Genomic DNA, 15,675 nt, shown 5'->3' with positions numbered 1-15,675 from the left:
ATATAACCTGTGATGTTTCCTGTAGAATATAACATGTGATGTGTTTCCTGTAGAATATAACCTGTGATGTGTTTCCTGTAGAATATAACCTGTGATGTGTTTCCTGTAGAATATAACCTGTGATGTGTTTCCTGTAGAATATAACCTGTGATGTGTTTCCAGTAGAATATAACCTGTGATGTGTTTCCTGTAGAATATAACATGTGATGTGTTTTCCTGCAGAATATAACCTGTGATGTGTTTCCTGGTAGAATATAACCCTGTTATGTGTTTCCGTAGAATATAACATGTGATGTGTTTCCTGTAGAATATAACCTGTGATGTGGTTTCCTGTAGGATATACCGTGATGTGTTTCCTGCCAGAATAAAGCTCCAGCAGCAGAAGACAGACCCCCCCCCCCCCCCCCCCCCCCCCCGCCTCACTTCTGTGTTTTCTCTGCACTAAGAGAGATGAATGTGCTGCTGCTCCGACAAAGCAGCGCTCACTGAGAATAACACAGAGTGTGTTTACAGCCAACAGGGAGGAGGGGGACGACGACAAAGAGACAACAGCACTGTCCCGTCTCTTATAGCAAGGTGCAGGAATGAGTCTCTAAGCAGGACCATGACTCAGCATTTATCACGCTGATCTGTTCCAGAAGACTTTGATTCCTGATGTTTGTTTTTACAAACATTACATCCAGATATCTCGTGGGTCGAGCCGTACAAATACGTGTTTTACCGACACAATTACTGCATTTATAATCTATGGATCCACAAGAGTTAACATTTAAAATATATCCAATGAAGAATATTTAAAATATTTTTGCAAATATTTATACATTTTCAGGTGATATTTACCGAGCAGCAGCGCTTCCTTCTCCGAGGCGACCCCCCCTCTCAGCACCTCCCTCCTCCTCTCTCTGCTCAGGAACAGGAGGGTACTCCCCCGTTCACCTGGAAACACACACACACACACACCACACACACACACACACACACATCACACACCACATAACACACACATACACACACTACACACACACACACACACACACACACACACACACAGTGTGAGGACAGTAAAACATGTTTTTATGAATCTGGGTCTTTCTGAGAGATAATACTTTACAGATCAGGGGGTTCGTGTGTGTGTGTGTGTGTGTGTGTGTGTGTGTGTGTGTGTGTGTGTGTGTGTGTGTGTGTGTGTGTGTGTGTCTAATAATATTAATAATATTAGGAAACTTTATATTCTTCAAAATATTATTTGCGCTGTTTTGTGAAATAAAGAATACATTTGGAAACCATTTTTTTGCAGTTTACTGGAATCTGTTTATCTCAAGAAAAACACAAATACACCTTTAATATGTTATTCCGAGGTGTACGAGTCAATCTGTATGGATAGGTACTCTGTAGACATGTTTTTATTATACATTGAAACAGAAATAAAATACATTTTCTCGATTAAAATCTGCTCTGCTGTGTTTACCTTGTGCAGCTCTGCGTCGGGACCCTCCGTCTCCCCATTACACAGCTGCAGACACACACACACACACACACACACACACACACACACACACACACACACACACACACACACACACACACACACACACAACACACCCACACACACACACACACACACACACAGATAACAGGTCAGAGGCAGCAGAACAAAGCTGGCTGCAGCAGAGGAGCGCTTGTTTTCTCTGCTGTTGTTTTATAGATGTCTGTTAGAGGAGTCAATACAACACTGCAGGGTGTGTGTGTGTGTGTGTGTGTGTGTGTGTGTGTGTGTGTGGGTTACATGTGTTCACAGGAGGACCACTGAGCTGATGAATCATTAAACATGACATCAGTAACATGCATGATGAATGAAAATCACTAAACACACTGTGAGGAGACGAGAGGAAAACATCCCCGATTCATTCTCTACAATATTTCAGTTCAGCTTTACAACCCTGTGCGTCACTCTTTAGTGTCCCCTGGTCCATAAGTTAATCTGTTCTAAATGCACCTTAGAGGGATATGTTTCAAGTTTGTAATACTCTTATCAACATATGAAAACGTTTCAAGCGTGGTCTGCCGCAAGCGATGCGGGGCTGTCGGCATCAGCTGTGTGCTTGGCTTGCTGTTTAAAACACCTTTTCTTGTTTCCATATCTCTCCGCTAGAATCGTTAGAAAAATACACATGCGTTGATCGCAACGTTAAAATATAATTAGTGGCGTTAAAAAATTGCGTTAAGGCGTTATTAACGATTTCCTGAATCGATGACGCCATAGGTAGCCCCGCCTCTCCCCACCTCTCCTGCTCACCCCGCGTCATTGCTGATGCGTTTCGCCAACAACAACAACAATGGCGGATCACAGGGTTGCGTTCGTGCTCCAGACGCTACTGACCATGCTACAGATGTTAGTGCAACATCTACAGTTTGTTTATTCCTTATGCCCCATTGCTCGGGGGTCTTCTTCGCTGCTGTTGGTGTATTTTGTGGCGGAAGTACAAGCGCCACCTACAGGCCCGGCAATATGTACTACAGCGTCTCCAGCGGTTTCGAGCGGGTTTCGTTTGGACGGACACATTTCTTGAGCCGATTCCGTGTGGACGGGAAACTTTTTTGAAATCGACTTCGGTTCGGAATCGGTTTCGTCTCCGAGTGGCAAAATGGCTAAACTAATAAATAAAGCTGTGGTTTGGCTCGTCCAGACTTCTAACATTTAAGTTAGTTTGAATTCAAATGTTAAATAAACATATCTTTGTAAACTCAATCGGCTTGGCGTTAGAAGTCTATGTTGCGGGTCCCAACGTGCCGTGGCAGTTAATATATATAATATATAAATGTAAGATTAGAGGGTCCTCACCTCCCCCTGCAGGCTGCTCCTCTCCTCTCTCCTTTCCTCCCTCGCCTCCTGCAGCTCGGCCTCTCTTGCTCGACAGCTTCTCCTGAAGGACCAGCAGTTGCTGCAAGAACAACGTTTAGATCTCTCACTAAATGCTGACTTTTTTTAAATATCTCAAAATTCTGACTTTTTTTTAAAATATTTCAAAATTCTGACTTTTTTTTAAAATATCTCAAAATTCTGACTTTTTTTTAAAATATTTCAAAATTCTGACTTTTTATTAAATATCCTCAAAATGCTGACGTTTTTTAAAAATATTTCAAAATTCTGACTTTTTTTAAATATCTCAACATTTCTGGCTTTTTCTTAAAAATCCTGACTTTTTCTTAAACATTTTGACTTTTTACTCAAAATCTCAAAATCCTGACTTTTCTCTCAACAACGTTTAGCCCTCTGGGTTCAGGAGTAAACGTAACACGAGTCATTGAAAAGCCACAGAAGGACGAGGGGGCGTACCTGCTGCATGGAGAGCATGTTCTGCTGCAGCAGCTGGATCTGAGCCTCAGCGCTGTGTGTGTGCGTGTGTGTGTGTGCAGGCGTGTGTGTGTGTGCAGGCGTGTGTTCGTTCCTCAGCAGCTCCACCTCGTTCCTGTAGGCGTCGAGCTGCCACCGCAGGGAGTCGTTCTCCTCCTTCAGCGAGGGGGGGTCACACACTCCTGCAGGGGGGAGGGGAGGTTATTCTTGTTTTAAGGCAATATGGGGACCTATGATAAACTACAGTAGCATCTGTGTGTCGCCAAAATAAGAGGCAACGAAGAGATGAGATGTCCTTTCCCAAAGTTCAAATGGTATTACAAAAACTAGATTTACGCTGTGGACTACTGAAGGGTATTAGACCGCTGTAGATTCAAACAACTTCATATATTATTAATACATAAAGGTCAAACAAATATAACAATATATATGTTTTTAAAACCAATTATTCACTATTTTCCTGGTTTGACACAAATATATATATATATTTATATCCCAGAATGTAGTCCCTTCTCTTTCATACTAAGACATCAGACATTTGAATGAATGGGTTAAAATTCCCAGTAAATGTAAGAAGAGAGGCGTAACCCAAACACCATGACCTGCACATGGAGGAAAGCACAGAGACATGTCTGAGGAAACACATCACTCTGAGGCCTCGTATAGAAACATTCAAGTGATCACATGATACCGTTGAGGTCGCTGCGCAGCCTCTTGCAGGGACTCTCCTCCGAGTCGTCCTCAGACATCTCCATCTCCTCCTCCCTCCGGATGCCCATGATCTCCTCGCTGTGAGCGCTCCTCAGCTCCTGCACCACCAGACAGTTATATATTAATATATATTATATACATCTCCTCGCTGTGAGCGCTCCTCAGCTCCTGCATCCAGACAGTTATATATTAATATATATTATATATACTGAGATCTCTTCATGCTTTCTTCCAGCAGACACAGCACGTCTCCAAACGTCCTCCTGTCTCTACATGAACGTCCTCTCTTCCTGTCTCTACGTTCACCTTGTCTTTCTTTGGAGGATCATTTGGTGTTAAAAAGCTGAATAGTTCATTCACAGTTTTTGGATTCTTCGTCACCGGGAAAGCATTCAGAAGTTTTCTTCAGGAACTCAAAGGAAACCCAGCTGAGTGTTTGCTGTTCTCCTGAAGCTGAGTGGTTCCTCTGGTTCTCCCACATCTATGTGTTGATACTTCCAGTTAGGCTTTTTTTAATCCTCAAATTGCTGATTCATTTTCCAAAATCTCAAAATTCAGATATTTTCCCCCAAATTCTTAATTTTTTACTCAAAATTCATATTTTTTTGTCCCAAAATACAGATTTTCCCCCAAAATTCTTAATACTTTCACAAATTCTGACCTTTTTGAACATCCACGTTTGTCTTCTGTCAGTGAGAGTTATTCTAAAGTGTGCTAATGATCTTCAGTCTGCAGTCTCATGTGTTCTGGTTCTTGTCGTAGCTGTTCATAGCAGAGCATCCACAGCACAAGACTCTACAGAGTTACAGATGTTACTGTGGTGTGTCCTTGAACAGAGGAAGCTGTAACACATCCCATCACCTCAGAGTTACAGATGTTACTGTGGTGTGTCCTCTAACAGAGGAAGCTGTAACACATCCCATCACCTCAGAGTTACAGATGTTACTGTGGTATGTCCTCGAACAGAGGAAGCTGTAACACATCCCATCACCTCAGAGTAGCTGACATGTCACATACAGTGCTATCCAACCATCATTTGGAGTCCCCTCTCTGCCCCTCTGAGATCAGACTCTAACCAGCTTCCCTCCTCCTGTTGGTCCTCGTTACCCAGATCTGACTCCTCATGAATAATCAATCACACACTCATCGCTGTTTCCATGGCAGCGCCTCACGCTGTCCAGGAAGAGGAGGCGAGGTCTGTAATACCATCAGTTTGTACTTTAAAGCGTCTCCACAGTTTGATACCAACCTCACACTGCTTGTGCCAAATGTCTATGTTCTTGCGCTGAGCTTTTGAGAAATGGTCCCATGCCTTTTGCCTCGTGGCGGCGGAGAAAACGCCTGTGATCTGCTCGACTTTGGGGTGAAGGAGGAGGAGGAGGAGGAGAAGGAGGAGGAGGAAGAGGGAGAGGAAGAGGAGGAAGAAGAGGAAGAGGAGGAGGAGGAGGAGAAAACAGGGCGTTTATGTAGCGTTGTAGCACTGACTGAGGCTCACACAGCAGAGGAGACGCACTGACCTCAGGGTTAAAGGGGCCGATCACTCCTTCATTTAAATCCTGTCTAATTCAGTAAAGTTCATGCTACGGATGTGATGTGGGTCTTTTAATAGTGATCTGATCTTATATTTATTAAATAGAGCTTACTAAATGTGAGTTGTTGAATGTTTCTGCTCACAACTATGTCAATATTCAAGGGTTTTATTTTTCATTATGCAAAACATCTACTCTAGTTTTACCTTTAAGAGTCTAAGGTCTAACTCTAGCAATGCAACATACTATACTTAAAGGTCCCCTATTATCATATTATTGATACCAGCAGAATTGTAGTACTTAAAGTGGACCTATCATGCTATATTTGAATAATATAGTGTAGGACCATACCTATATAAGGCATATTTATACTTTATTTTTTTCAAAATACCAAACAGATCATGCATTTTAGCCATGCCTCATTTTGCTCAATTTGACAATTTCTAGCTTTGGATTAGCAAGGGCTGATTCAGTGAGAACAGCACCATCTACAGGCCTGGCATATGTACTACAGCGTCTCCAGCGCTTTCGAACGGCAATGGCCGTGGCTGTCTCCTCCTGATTGGTGGAGTTGGCCCAATAGCCGTAGCGCCACCGTCCTGACGTCAGGACAGTGTTCAAATCTGGATCAGTTTTTGATCAGATCCGTTGCAGCCCCTTTTTTTAGAGATTTGGGTATGGAGGAAAATAGAGAGGGTTGTGTTTTCTGACACTTGGTGAGTTCCCTGGAACACCGGGGACACATATTCATGTAGAAAAGACGTACACAAGTGCATTTTGCATGATAGGTCCCCTTTAATATATAATATATATATATATAATAAGAGGGTGACGGTGTGTCTCTACTGCTGTGTGTACTTACATCCCCTGCAGCTGCACCTCAGGACTCACAGGCAGCATCAACGCACAATACATGCTCATATTTCACTTTATTATATCACATATTAAAGGGTAGGTTAATGTAGTAAAGTACACGCTTCGCTTCCTGTCCGAAAGCGTCAGAATAAAACTTTAACAAAGCATTTATTCTGACGTTGATGCTGCCTTTTTTTATATTTCTGACTTTTCTTTTACATTTCCATCAAAAGTTAAATCCATTTCATTTTTCTGCAGACTTTCTGATCATCACAGAAACACCCTGAACTACTCACCTCTGAAACAACAATATGCATGATGAAGATGAAGAGGATGATGAAGAGGATGATGATGATGAAGAGGATGATGATGATGAAGAGGATGATGATGATGATGATGAAGATGATGATGATGAAGATGATGATCGGCAGTAATAAAAAAAATAAAACAGATATTGTTGTATGCACACAATGTACAATTTCTGTTTTCTTTTTTTATTACAGCCGATTTTTATTCCATATTTTATTCCATTCCATTTCTATGTTAACACTGATATATTTTACTATATTTTTTTATCATTTTTTATATTTTTATAGTTCTCTATCTGTGTTCTAAATGTGTAGTTTTACTTTCATGTATGCACCACGACACCAAGTCAAATTCCTCGTTCCAGGGAATATAAAGCCTAAATAGAGCGGTTTCAGCAGAGCTTCAGATGAGCAGCTGATGCGAGACGATGGACGGGGGGGGGAAGGAGGGTTGTCATGGAGACTGAGACCCTCGACTTGCATGGAGGAAAGAAGCTTTAAAATGGACGAGAGGTGAGAGAGCGGCTTCACGGTCTGAAGCTCCAACATCTGAGCGGGTCACGAGTTTTAAAGGTCCCCTATTATGCTGTTTCTCATCAATATATCACAGGTCTCAGATATATCCAGAGCCTGTCTCTGATTGGCTGAAACACCAAACAGATCATCGCGCATTACCCATAATCCCCTCTGTTTCAGCCCTGTTTCCAAAGTGCTGATTCTCTGTCTGTTACTTCAGATGAAAATAAGGAGCCCCTCCCCACGCCCCTCTGAGAGAGATTTGGTTACAAAGAACTCAATGGTGCTCTAGGAGGAGATTCAGGTGATAAGGGGGGGGGGGTTACCTTGGTTGCTGATTGGCTAATGGTTACACAAGACAAAACATCGTTATGACATCATCAAGTGGCCAAAATCTGATCAGCTCATTTTCAGACAGGTTTTTATAGAAATGGATCAAAAAGAGAGAGAATCTTTGTTCCATGTTGATGTAGAAGAGACATGAAGAAGAGGGGACACATGTTGATGTAGAAGAGACATGAAGAAGAGGGGACACATGTTGATGAAGAAGAGACATGAAGAAGAGGGGACACATGTTGATGTAGAAGAGACATGAAGAAGAGGAGACACATGGTGATGAAGAAGAGACATGAAGAAGAGGGGACACATGTTGATGGAGAAGAGACATGAAGAAGAGGGGACACATGGTGATGAAGAAGAGACATTAAATGGACATGATACGATACGTCATCCTAAAGAGGCCCACTTTGGGAACCCATGTTGTTCACGCCTTGTTCTGATGTACCTCCTGAGGATGATGAGTCTTTATGAACCTGCAGTGAGAGGAACTCACCTGATGGTCTCTCAGTGAAGACGTCCCAGTCGTCGGCCTGACTTCCTGCTGGTTATAGATAATAAAGAGTGCTTACACTGGTTGAGGGTGGCCAGCAGGGCGCTCTTGAACGCCTCCTTGGCGCGCTCCATCTCCTCCTCGTGCTGAGCCTTCTCGCTCATCAGCCGGCGCACGTGGCTGTTGGCCGACTGGATCATGGAGTAGAAGTTGTTGGCGGTGCGGCGGTTCACCTCTCCGCGGTCGATCCAGGTGAAGAGCACCGCCGTGGCCTCGCCGAAGGTCTGGTCGTCTGCTGGGAGGATTCAAAAGATTCAAAGGTTTTATCATCATATGCTCAGCAGCTACAGTGTAGAAATGGCAATGAAATTCTTCTGAGCTGAGCTCCTCCAACAATGCAACATAAATAATAAAATACAAAAAGTCTATTTACATGTAAATTAGGCAATTGGAGGATGAAACCCTCTTTCATGGTCACACATGCACACAGCACACACACTGAAGTGTGTTCTCTGCTTTTAACCCATCATAGTACTAGGAGCAGTGGGTAAATAGAATATGATATAAAATAATGTACATTTAGACTAAATGAAATACGGTTTATTGCGTTGATAACTATTTATTTAATAAGTAGATTGCAAGATGACAGTGTCGGTAATCAGGAACAGATTTACAGTTCTTCAACAATCACTCTGCAGATCCAGCTTTCACAATAAGAGTTTCATGTTCTCTGAATACCCCAAACTAGGCACACTTAAAACCCCAAAATATAACCAACTATACCCCAAACTATACCACAAACCATACCCCAAACTATACCCCAAACTATACCACAAACTATACCCCAAACTATACCCCAAACTAAGCAAACTTAAAACCCCAAATATAACCAACTATACCCCAAACTATACCCCAAACTATACCCCAAACTATACCCCAAACTATACCCCAAACTATACCCCAAACTATACCCCAAACTATACCACAAACCATGCCCCAAACTATACCCCAAACTATACCCAAACTATACCACAAACCATACCCCAAACTATACCCCAAACTATACCCCAAACTATACCACAAAACATACCCCAAACTATACCCCAAACTATACCCCAAACTAAGCAAACTTAAAACCCCAAATATAACCAACTATACCACAAACTATACCCCAAACTATACCCCAAACTAAGCACACTTAAAACTCCAAAATATACCACAAACTATACCACAAACCATACCCCAAACTAAGCACACTTAAAACTCCAAAATATACCACAAACTATACCACAAACCATACCCCAAACTATACCCCAAACTATACCATAAACCATACCCCAAACTATACCCCAAACTATACCCCAAACTAAGCAAACTTAAAACCGCAAATATAACCAACTATACCCCAAACTATACCCCAAACTATACCACAAACTATACACCAAACTAGGCAAACTTAAAACCCCAAAATATAACCAACTATACCCCAAAAAATACCACAAACCATACCCCAAACTATACCCCAAACTATACCCCAAACTATACCACAAACTAAGCAAACTTAAAACCCCAAATATAACCAACTATACCCCAAACTATACCCCAAACTATACCCCAAACTATACCCCAAACCATACCCCAAACTATACCCAAACTATACCCCAAACTATACCCAAACCATACCCCAAACTATACCCAAACTATACCCCAAACTATACCACAACCATACCCCAAACTATACCCCAAACTATACCCCAAACTATACCACAAACCATACCCCAAACTATACCCCAAACTATACCCCAAACTATACCATAAACCATACCCCAAACTATACCACAAACTATACCATAAACCATACCCCAAACTATACCCCAAAATATACCCCAAACTATACCATAAACCATACCCCAAACTATACCCACATACCCAAACTATACCATAAACCATACCCCAAACTATACCACAAACTATACCATAAACCATACCCCAAACTAAGCACACTTAAAACTCCAAAATATACCACAAACTATACCACAAACCATACCCCAAACTATACCCCAAACTATACCCCAAACTATACCACAAACCATACCCCAAACTATACCCCAAACTATACCATAAACCATACCCCAAACTATACCACAAACTAAACCATACCATACCCCAACTATACCCCAAACTATACCCCAAACTATACCATAAACCATACCCCAAACTATACCCCAAACTATACCCCAAACTATACCATAAACCATACCCCAAACTATACCACAAACTATACCCCAAACTATACCCCAAACTATACCACAAACTATACCCCAAACTATACCCCAAACTATACCATAAACCATACCCCAAACTATACCACAAACTATACCATAAACCATACCCCAAACTATACCCCAAACTATACCCCAAACTATACCCCAAACTATACCACAAACCATACCCCAAACTATACCCCAAACTATACCACAAACCATACCCCAAACTATACCACAAACCATAACCGAAACTATACCCCAAACTATACCCCAAACTAAGCAAACTTAAAACCCCAAAATATAACCAACTATACCCCAAACTATACCCCAAACTATACCCCAACCTAAGCTAACATAAAACCCCAAACTATACCCCAAACTATACCCCAAACTATACCCCAAACTATACCCCAAACTATACCCCAACCTAAGCTAACTTAAAACCCCAAACTATACCCCAAACTATACCCCAACCTAAGCTAACTTAAAACCCCAAACTATACCCCAAACTATACCCCAAACTAAACCCCAAACTATACCCCAAACTATACCCCAAACTATACCCCAACCTAAGCTAACTTAAAACCCCAAAATATAACCAACTCTAACCAATAATACCCCCAAACTAAACAGACGATTACACCAGACTATATCCAGATAAACTAAATGTAATCTTACTGCATGAAAGGAACACACTGATTTACTTGTACTGCGGATACTCTGCTTGTAATGGAGTATTTCTCCATCCATCAGAAGAGAGAACTGCTTCCTGTCTCACGGCCCATCGCAGCTAACGGGGGGTGCAGATCACAGGAAGTCGTTTCACGGGACCTTTAGCGTTCAGTGGGGCTAATCCAACAACAGAAGCTGCTGAGGACTGAGACGTGGAGAAATATCCAGAAATCTCTCTCTGGGGGCGCTCTCTGTTCACGGCTGTGAGCACAAACTGCATTTCTGATTTCCACTTTCTACCCAGCCCTGCTCTCAGAGTCTCTGAGCGCTCTGAGCAGCGCTTTCTAACCCATTTGAATAATAATGTGAGTGCAGAACAGAGTGAATTAGAGAGCGTTTAATGAGCTCAATACCCGGCGCAACACAACCGGTAAGAAGAGTCTTCCTCTGCTGATAAAGCTCCATTCAGGCTCTGCAGCAGATTACAGTCACATTACAGCGAGCACAATGAGCCGCCGTGTGAGGGGGGGGGGGGGGGGTTCATAAAGGGTTCTTCAGAGCAAAAACATAGCTGTTTATGTTGGGTATTAGGGGACGGATGGGCGGAGGTTAGGGAGCTAAACTGGGGATTCAGGAGCACATATTAACAAAGCAGAGCGCTGCTTTCTATCAGAAGAAATACTGTCTAACTGCTGGAGGTGGAGAATTATAATATTACATCTTTATTATTCCTGTGGTGCTAACAGATGCTCATGCTCCATGAACCACAAGCTTTTACATCATACACTGGAAAAAATGCTGCTTCAAAATCAAGGGAAAGAATAAGGAAAACAAGGTGTAATAAGTACAAATATCTGCCAATATATTTCCAACATTTGCTTGGAAAGATTTCTAGAAATAAGAAGGGATATTTAGATAAAGGAGATCTTGGGATTAGCTGGAGAACTTATTTTGAACTTTATCTTACCAGAATCAGGAAACGTTGTGTTACAAAATAAGCCTGAAATATTCAAAGGTTTTCAGTTTTCTGATGTTAGTAAGATTTATTTGGTAAAACAAGATGAACCACATTTTACAAAAACCACAGCAGCTTAAAAAACTTGTTTGATTTGAGATACAAAATAAGATGTTTTCAAAAGTCTTGAAGAAGCATTGTCTAAAAAGAAGACCCTATGTCTCACTGCATTGTTACCTCTTCAGTTATTAGGTCTTAAATCGAGTGTAAAGACACATTCTGACTAGAAATGAGACGAATATACTTGGCAAGATTTTGAGTTTTTACAGTGAACTCAATCACACACGGGTAAAAGCTTGAGTTACTTCATCCTAACAGGAAGCTCAGGGAGAGGCGTGTCTTTCAAAATGAAGTCCCATAGAGTTCAGTATGTGACATGTTGTCAGTGTGAGATAGGCTGCTGTACATGTGGGCGGGGTTTAACAATAAAGAAGGGACTATTTTGTGTCTGGATGTTCTCCAATATGCATTCAACCATATGGATTTAATCTAGAAGCAGCGTAACGCTAACAGAGCTTTATATTCTCACAGTGAGGATAGTGTGCTGGAAGTGAAGGAGATTAGACACTTTCTACTGTAACTACAGGAGGAGGAGAGGAGGAGGGAGAGGAGGGAGAGGAGGAGGGAGAGGGGAGAGGAGGGAGAGGAGGGAGAGGAGGGAGAGGAGGGAGAGGAGGGAGCGTGACCTTCAGAGTCTCCTCTACAACAGCCCTTATCTCTCACTGCACTCCTCTCTCTCCAGTCTCTCCTTTAATGACATTTCAATCACATTTAAATGTCATTTTATAACGTGTGTTTTTGGTCCTAGATTTTTTTTGTAAAGCTATTTTCTGTGATCCCGTTTCAAGGAAGAAGGTGCTGCATACATATAATACTATTTGATAATATAATGCTTATAACATATATATAATATAATATGGAGTTATAGCCTCCTTACAGGGAGCAGTACTTGTGTATTATTATATATCATTTATATTCCAGTTGGCTGCAGGAGGTGAAATGTATTTATATAAAAAGCATTCAAACAAACTAATAACTGTTTGAATCAGTTTCTGTGACTTTTAGCATAATATGATCTTCCTGCTTGTTCAGGTGATCCAGCTCGACTCGTTGTACATCATCAGGTTTCTAACGTTTAACTGAGTTTCTCCACGGCTGCATGTGAACAGGAATAATGATAATGTTCAATAACATTTAACCAGGTGAGCAGGAATAATGCATCTTTTGCAATAAGGTCAAAATACTTGAATAATGTGTGAATTTAAACATCGAGACATGTTTCTGCTCTCTCCTGATTTACCCTCTCACTGTAATGAGACACACACACACACACACACACACACACACACACACACACACACACACACACACACACATACACCACACACACCACACACACACACACACCACACAACACCACACACACACACACAGCACCACACACACACACACCACACACACACACACACACACACACACACACACACACACACACACACACACACACGTCAGAACATCACTTCCTCTCTGCAGGAGACAGAGGTTTGTTCATGAAGAATATCAATAACTCCTCTCTCTGAGCTCCACCTGTGATTAGCTCTCACAGCGGGGGGGCAGCGGGAGATTATACACACACACACACACACACACACACACACACACACACACACACACACACACACACACACACACACACCACACACCACACCACACACACACACACACACACACACACACACACACACACACACACACATCACCACACACACACACAACACACACACACACACACACACACACACCACACACACACACACACACACACCACACCACACACACACACACACACACACACACACACACACACAATAACAATCACATTTGTTAACAGCGACCTCTAAATCTGCTCTTAGATGATTTTAGAACATATCGGATCAAAAGTGATTGCTTTTTTATTTCTCCATCACTGTATCCATGGCTACAGCTGCAGACTCCTCCTGCAGGAGCGTCAGAGGACGAGTTATTGGAAAAGAGGCTTTTATTTGACAGTCTACTGTCATATATAACTGTTCAAAGCCTGCCACTGCTCTAGAGGTCTAATGCGCACCCACTGCCCTGAGAGCAAGGGTTTAGCTTCAGAGTTAGCATGCTTCTTTCACTTCTCTTTACCCCAAACTATAACTAAGAAAACACTGTAGTGGTTTAACCGGAATGGAAATGGGCAGAGAGAGAGACAGTTTAATACAATTAAAGGGATAAAAGAAGCTAGAGAATGAGCATTAAAGGTCCCATGTCATGCTTTTCTGGTTCTTACCCGTCCCCTTGTGTTCTGTAGCTTCTGCATGTAAACGGTCTGCAGAGTCACTAACCCTCAAAGTACACCCTGTAGCCAGTAAAACTCTAACACAGAGCAGACCTGTCTGTGCTGCCCCAGAACGCCTCGTTGGACATTTCTCTTTTTCTTCCTGGGTACAGTGACGTGCCATACCCAAATGGACCAATCCGTGGAGCCGTTAGGTTCCTCACACAAACACTCAATCTTTCCTCAGCTGCAGCTCCGCCCATTTCTCCTCCCTGAGACGACGGGACGCGGCGAGGCTGTGAGTCGGTGTGTGAGCACACACACAACAAAGCAAAAGTACACACATCCTTTACTCAAGTAGAAGTACAGATACTCGTGTTTAAAAATACTCTGGTGAAAGTAGAAGTACTGACTAAACTTCTTAACTCAAGTCAAAGTAAAGAGGCTTTGAAATGTACTTCAGTAAAAAGTACCCATAACTAGCAGCTGTTTTAAAGAGTACCTGACCTCCCTTTATATTAATAGAACAATAATGTCATTGTTAGCTAATGAATGTTTCCATGCTGAACAACGGCAACATGACAACGTTTTCATTGGTCCCTCTTCTTTAGAGAAGACCAGGAAATGATGGATACACGGATCGTGTTCAAATCAATAGGCACGCAATGACTCTAAATAATAATGATCACGCCACCAAACACACATTCAAACTAAAGGAACCAGCCTGTTTGGGAAATGTGTAAGAAGTCAAAGTAGAAAGTGGTCAGAAAAATAAGTAGTGGAGTAAAGTACTGATACCAGAAACATGTACTTAAGTACAGTAACAAAGTATTTGTACTTCACTACTTCCCACCTCTGCCCGTCCTCACCTTTCAGTCTCTCTGCCAACATGGCCGCCTCATGTTCGGAGAAGTGCACTATGGGAGGAGGAGAGGGGGGGAGGAGTCTGTCCTCGTGGACGAATCGAAGGTGTCGCTGCTCACGGGCCAGGAGGCGCTGCTGACACTCCCACTCATACAGATCGTCCCGCGCCTGAGCGAAGTCCACATGGATCCTCCCTGAGTCCTTCTTCTCCGTGCTGGACCCGATACGCATCCGGTACCCTGAGGGGACATATAGGGTTCAACATCTGTACCCTGAGGGGAGATATAGGGTTCAAACATCTGTACCCTGAGGGGAGATATAGGGTTCAACATCTGTACCTGAGGGGAATATAGGGTTCAACATCTGTACCCTGAGGGGACATATAGGGTTCACATCTGTACCTGAGGGGACATATAGGGTTCAACATCTGTACCTGAGGGGAGATATAGGGT

General features: G+C 42.4%; 1 protein-coding gene across 1 annotated transcript in view; it reads right to left on the bottom strand.

The window, feature by feature from the left end:
- The window catches only part of LOC117490099 (ecto-NOX disulfide-thiol exchanger 1-like), a 35,625-nt gene that overhangs the window by 12,372 nt on the left and 7,578 nt on the right, over positions 1 to 15,675 (bottom strand). The window contains 9 exon segments of the mRNA XM_034139685.1: positions 841 to 936; positions 1,787 to 1,811; positions 2,843 to 2,905; positions 2,907 to 2,942; positions 3,338 to 3,537; positions 4,047 to 4,164; positions 5,316 to 5,422; positions 8,183 to 8,395; positions 15,229 to 15,462. Of these exon segments, the coding sequence (XP_033995576.1) occupies positions 841 to 936; positions 1,787 to 1,811; positions 2,843 to 2,905; positions 2,907 to 2,942; positions 3,338 to 3,537; positions 4,047 to 4,164; positions 5,316 to 5,422; positions 8,183 to 8,395; positions 15,229 to 15,462 (1,092 nt within the window).

Source organism: Trematomus bernacchii, unplaced genomic scaffold (genome assembly GCF_902827165.1).
Source record: "Trematomus bernacchii unplaced genomic scaffold, fTreBer1.1, whole genome shotgun sequence".
Lineage (NCBI taxonomy): Eukaryota > Metazoa > Chordata > Actinopteri > Perciformes > Nototheniidae > Trematomus > Trematomus bernacchii.
Note: the sequence above shows the minus strand (reverse complement) of the source record. Positions and strands in the feature narration are given on the sequence as shown.